Source organism: Spermophilus citellus, assembly GCF_964194105.1.
Source record: "Spermophilus citellus genome assembly, chromosome: 6".
Classification (NCBI taxonomy): domain Eukaryota; kingdom Metazoa; phylum Chordata; class Mammalia; order Rodentia; family Sciuridae; genus Spermophilus; species Spermophilus citellus.
This window is the reverse complement of record NC_138187.1, coordinates 815,104-821,103: the sequence shown is the minus strand read 5'-3', so window position 1 is coordinate 821,103 and position 6,000 is coordinate 815,104. Positions and strand designations below refer to the sequence as shown.

General features: G+C 63.4%; 1 protein-coding gene across 5 annotated transcripts in view; it reads left to right on the top strand.

The window, feature by feature from the left end:
* Positions 1-315: 315 nt before the first annotated feature.
* CIITA (class II major histocompatibility complex transactivator) overlaps positions 316-6,000 on the top strand; it is a 40,878-nt gene continuing 35,193 nt past the window's right edge. For all 5 annotated transcript variants that reach the window (XM_081299060.1, XM_081299059.1, XM_081299062.1 and 2 more), the window contains exon 1: positions 316-623. In XM_081299060.1, the coding sequence (XP_081155186.1) occupies positions 341-623 (283 nt within the window). In that variant the 5' untranslated portion in view covers positions 316-340. The remainder of the gene's footprint in view (positions 624-6,000) is intronic.

Below are 6,000 nucleotides of genomic sequence, written 5' to 3'. Positions count from 1 at the left end.
GCCTGCTCACTGGGACAGGACATCTGACAGGACCAGGCCTCGAGGTCATCTCCAGAGGCCAGTTCCCTTCCTCTCGGGACGGTCGGGTTGGCTCACTGGACCCCCGGCTGTGGTCCCCTGGGGCGCATGCTCACAGGTGGTGCCCAGCCACATCTGTGGGACTGACTCAGCCCGAGGTCCCTCTCTGCCCATTCGCCAGGCGCCCAGCCTCCGTCGCAAATGAGGAAACCTCCCAGGAAGGGACCGAGTGACACAGGCTCCCTGTCCCCGTTTTCACTTCACGTTTTGGATGCTGCAGGCAGCGTGAGCGCTCGTCCAGCTGTGCGGCCTCGCTCCCGCCATGGACCTCTTCCAGGCCATCCTGGCCCAGGTGCGGACGCTGCTCTCCAGCCGCCAGCCGAGGCGCGTGCGGGCCCTGCTGGACAGCCTGCGCCAGGAGGAGCTGCTCTCCGGGGAGTACCACCGCGCCCTGCTGCTGGAGCCCGATGGCGAGGCGCTGGCCAGGAAGATCTCCCTGACCCTGCTGGGGGGGGGAGCCCGGGGCTCGGCCCTCCCTGGAGGCCCCTGGAACAGGCTGCCGGCCCCCGCCGCCGAGAGGGGCCCTGGCTGCAGGGACCAGGGAGGTAAGTCCCATCCCTGAGACTCCAGGGGCCACGGGGCAGCTTCAGGGAAACCTGAGGAAGGAAGGAAGCCACAGGTGGGGACCCAGGCTCGCTGTGTGGCAGGAGCCAGGAGGCCTGGGACTCAGCCCGTGGCTTCCCACCCTGTGGCTTCCCACCCTGTGCCCACAGCAGGGGTCAGCGCCTGCCCCAGGGAGCTAGGTCCCGTGGGGAAGAAGAGGTGCCCGACGGGTGCAGCCCAAATAGAGGGGCCAAAGGGAACAGGAGCCAGGTGAGGAGCGGACAGGTGTGTGCACACCTGTGTCGACACACAGGTGTCGGCACGGAGGTGTGTGCATGGTGTATACACATGAGCGTGCATGGGTGTGTGTGCATGGGTGTGTGTGCACAGGTGTGTGTTCATGGGTGTGTACGTGCACAGGTGTGTGTTCTTGGGTGTGTGCACAGGTGTGTGTTCATGGGTGTACGTGTACAGGTGTGTGTTCTTGAGTGTGTGCACAGGTGTGTGTTCATGGGGGTGTGTGCACAGGTGTGTTCATGGGTGTGTGTGCACAGGTGTGTGTGTGCACACATGCATCTGCCTATGTGTGCACACGTGTGTGTATGTGTGACAGAGAGACAGAGGGATAAAGAGAAAGGAAGGGAGAGACAGACAGTAGGTGAGGGACAGGGGGACAGGCAGAAGGAGGAGAGAGGGGACAGTGAGGAGGACAGGAAGAAGGGGCCACCGGCAGGGCCAGAGGGGCCTTTGCTAACGTCTCTGACACGCGAGGGATTGGGGGGGTCTGATCATTCTGGTGGCCTGCTGCTGGGTGCCGTCTGTTTGGGGGCTGCGGTGGGAGCCGGGGCCACGCGCCAGCTCCCGGCCACTGGGAGGGCCACCGCTGGGCCAGGAGGAGGGGCTGGTGCGCGGGGAGGGCTCCGGGTTTCCCCTGGGGTCCCAGGCGGCGCTTCCTAAAGACCCGCCCGGTCTGTCCTTTCTCCCTGCGCAGCTGTGCCTTTCTGGCCCTTCCTGGTCCCCTTGGGGTCTCGTAACTCGGGGGTGTGAGTCGCTCACTGCGGTCAGCGCCTGAGCCCTCCGCGTGCGCAGGCGCAGCTGAGCGGTCCTGCGCCCCGGCCCCACGCTCTGCGACTGGAGGATGCACCGACGGCCGCGGCCCGGGGGAGTCAAGGCCGTGAAGGGCCTTCTGCTGGCCCTGCGTGCGCCCGGGCCGTGCTGACCTCCGACTCTTCCTTCAGGACAAGTTCCTGTGCGGGCGGCTCCTGGGTGATTCTTGGACATCCTGCACTCTCGGGCTGAGGCTCAGGGAAGGGCAGTTGCGCCACGGGATGGCCGCCCTGGGCTTGGGGAGGGGTCTCGCTGGGCAGCAGAGGGCAACCTGGGAGCAGCGGAGCCCCCTCTGCCTGGCAGGGCCCCCACGCGCGCCCCACACCTCCGCGCCTCCCCCGCGCTTTCTGAAGGCTGGTTCCTGTTGTTAAGCCTGCTTCCTCCCTGGGGATGAGATGTTTTTTATCTTGGATCCCATGTGACTTCAGAAAGTGGAACTGGCCCAGAGTGCTGTGGTCCTCAGGGGCTGGGAGACAGAAGGACAAATCTGCTCTTTCCCTGCTCCCTCCGGTGCCCCCCAGGCCTGCGGGCTTGCCCCCCACCCAGCCCAGGCACCGAGGACACGGGGCAGGTGGGGAGCTCCAGCTTCAGCAGGAAGCCAGGGAACCGGCGCGGAATCGGTGGTTTGTCAAAAGGCACTAACTTAAGTTCTGGGGAGGGGCTCAGAAGGGAAACCATCCTGAGGGGCTTTTGTGACCCTCCCTCTCGGCCACCCTACCTGGGTCCAGAGGGCCCTGCTCTACCCTGCACTGCTCCCCCATCACTCAGAGACCCTGGATCCCAGCCATAGCCCACAGGGTCTTCAGCTGGCCCTGACCCTCTCTGTTCTGGTCCTCTGCTTCTCTCTGCTGATCCACTTCAGCTGCTCTGATGCCCCATTGTTCCTCAGACACCCTGGGCCCACGCTGCCCCAGGACCCCTGAACATGCTCCTCCTTCTACCTAGACCACTCTTCCCAGGTGCCCTTGGTCGACCTCCTAATATCACTCAGCTCTTCGCTCAGACGTCCCCTTGTCATCAAGGTGCACCCTGACCACCCCATTTAGAGTCGCACCTGGGACGACAAAGGCACTTTGAGCCCCCTCCCCGGTGGCCCTCTTCCTGCCTTCTCCAGATCTCACCGCTAAGCTCTGTGGTGTTTATTTTGCTTCTTCTGTTGGCCACTGGTCTGCGTGGCCCCCGGGTGCAGAGCGGGGAGCCTGGTGGACGCCTGGATGTCCCTCGGTGGGGGGAGCCACGGCAGGTCATGCCCCACGTCTCCCGCTGCACACCCGGGGAAACCGAGGCACAGAGAAGTTAAGGGACGTGCTCCGGTCCTGGCCGGGGGGCCCTGGGTCTTGAGTCCCGCCTCTGTGCGGCTTCCTCCTGACAACCCAGGGGCGCCGTGAACCCACCAGAGGGACTGGCTGGTGGCTCAGAGGTGCCCCCAGAGAGCCCGGAGCCTCTGCTGCCAGGCCACTGGGCCCTGGGGTCCGGCCACTCAGAGCCCACGAAGGCCCCTGAAGCCTGGGAGCCACGGTCCTGGTCCTGAAGGAGCCCAGTGTACTTCAGGGCCTGTCCATCAACCACAGGTGACACACCCAGAAGGGCGATCGGACTCCAGGGAAGGGAGAGCTGTGTGGCTGGGCAAAGGACCAGGCTGGAAGCAGGACCGTTCTGGGCCTCAGGTCGTGCTCTGCTGCAAACCCTGTGACCTTGGCCACATGACTGGGCCACTCTGAACCTCAGTCTCTTCATCTCTGAAATGGGAGTGCTATAGATGGGTAATGCTGAATCAACCCCAGACCACTCTCTAAGGAAGAGAAGAGCAAGGGGCGTTGAATAGGGGAAGCAAACCAGGTACTGAGCCAACAGCACTCTGCAGTGTCGTGGGACCCCAGGGGATCTCTGGACTGCTGCCACAGGCTGCTTGCTGGGACGCCGTGCACCTCAAGCAGGGAGTCCACATGGCTGCAGGGGGTCTCAGCAAGGTGTGCTGACCAAGCACGCGGGGTGGCCCGCACTGGCCCCTGAGTCTCAGGCACCAGCCGCGATTCCTGGGGGCCTCAGTTTTCCCATCTGTAAATGGAGGTGAGGACTGTCCATGGGTGGCTCTTCTGAGGGCCGAGGGACATTGTCCAGCTGTGTGTTCTGACTCAGTGGCCTCTGGGACAGCCCTCAGGTGCCCGCAGCCCAGCCCCCCGGTCAGTCAGTGGACGGGGAGCCCCTGTGCCTTCTGTGGCCTGCTGTCCCCAGGCCGAGGAACAGCCCAGCCAGAGTCCTTGGTGTCATGGTTCCCTGGACTCTGTGTGAACTGTCCTAGGAGCCACAGGACACCAGCTCCGCTAGGATGGGCCTGGTTTATTGGAAAGGAGGGACCACTCAGCTCTGCTGGGCTCCTCCCTCGGCTCCCTTCCCCATCGGCCCTCACGATGGCAGCCAGTGGCCAGCAGGAAGGTCTCCCTCCTCCCGTGGCCCTCCCTCCCCCCAGGCAGCCTCTGCCCCCAGCTGGGCTCCTGTGCCTGGAAGGAGGTGTGCTCTGAGGAGGACTCTGTCCCCTCCCCCCACCTGGACCCGCAGGAGAAGCCTGGGAAGTGGCCCGTCCTCCCGGGCTCCCCGCCAGCCTGCTTGCCCCACCAGCCTGGTGTCTGTGCTGGCTCCGTCCCTCTCTGTTCCCTGTGGTCCTACCTGCAGCAGCTCACCTGGGCCCCTACTCCCCAAGCGCGTCCCTCTAGCTGCCCATGCACTGCCCACCTGCGCCTGGCTCCCGGTTCCTCTGCCCCCTGCTCAGATGCACTGTGCAGCTGACCCTTTAGAACCTCCATCTCCGTCCCACACAGCCACTCCCCAGCTGTTGATGGCCATCCTGAACTTACCTAATCCCAGGTGTGTGTGCACACACGCGTGTGTTAACAACTTAGGTGCCTGCCGCCTCACTTCCCTGTGTGCATGCGTTCTGACACCCCCCCCCCATTGTTTGACCCTCTCCGTCTTCGTCCCTCCACGTACCAATCTCTGCTCTCCCCTTCCCTCTCTCTGCTTTGGGGTCATTGATTTAGCTTCTGCTGGGAATCACGGAGGTCCCCGCAGCGTCAGGCCAGGCACTTACCACCCACGCGGGAGACCGCGTCCTCCCTCTGGAAGGTGAGGCTGCCTTCACCCTTGGAATCCCCCATTCCACCCAGAGGAGTGTGTTTTAAGGGCTCAGCTCTGTGACAGCCGCTGGGTACAACTCAAAAAGACTTTGTCCCCGACATTATGGAGGCGGGGACTATACTTACAGGGTAGAGATTCCACCATTTATGGCCAAATAGTGTAACAAGTTTGTGAAAATAAACAAAGCAGCCGGCTTGGTGGTGCACGCCTGTCACCCCAGTGACTCGGAGGCCGAGGTAGGAGAATCCCAAGTTCAAGGCCAGCCTCCTAACTGAGTGAGACCCTGTCTTCAAAATTAAATTAAAGTTAAAAAGGCTGGGGTGTGGCTCAGTGGCAAAACACCCCTGGGGTCAGTCCCCTGCATAACAAACAATGAAGGAGGAGGAGGATGGGAAGGAGGAGGAGGAGGAGGAGGAGGAGGAGGGAAGGAGGAGGATGGGAGGAGGAGATGGAGGAATAGAAGTAGGAGGAGGAGGAGGAGGGGGAAGAGGATGGGAGGAGGAGGAGGAGGGTGGGGAGGAGGGTGGGGAGGAGGGTGGGGAGGAGGATGGGGGAGGAGGAGGATGGGAGGAAGAGGAGGAGGATGGGGAGGAGGGTGGGGAGGAGGATGGGGAGGAGGAGGATGGGAGGAGGAGGAGGAGCAGGAGGAGGATGGGGAAGAAGAGGATGGGAGGAGGAGGAGATGGAGGAGGAGGAGGAGGAGCAGGAGGATGGGGAGGAGGAGGGAGGAGGAGGATGGGGAGGAGGAGGAAGATGGGGAGGAGGAGGAGGAAGAGGATGGAAAGGAGGAGGAGGAGGAGGATGGGGAGGAGGAGGATGGGGAGGAGGAGGGAGGAGGAGGATGGGAAGGAGGAGGAGGAGGAGGATGGGGAGGAGAAGGATGGGGAGGAGGAGGATGGGGAGGAGGAGGATGGGAGGAGGAGGATGGGAGGAGGAAGAGGAGGATGGGGAGGAGGAGGAGGAGCAGGATGGGGAGGAGGAGGAGGATGGGGAGGAGGAGGATGGGGAGGAGGAGGAGGATGGGAGGAGGAGATGGAGGAGTAGAAGTAGTAGGAGGAGGAGGAGGAGGGGGAAGAGGATGGGAGGAGGAGGAGGAGGATGGGGAGAAGGGTGGGGAGGAGGATGGGGGGAGGAGGA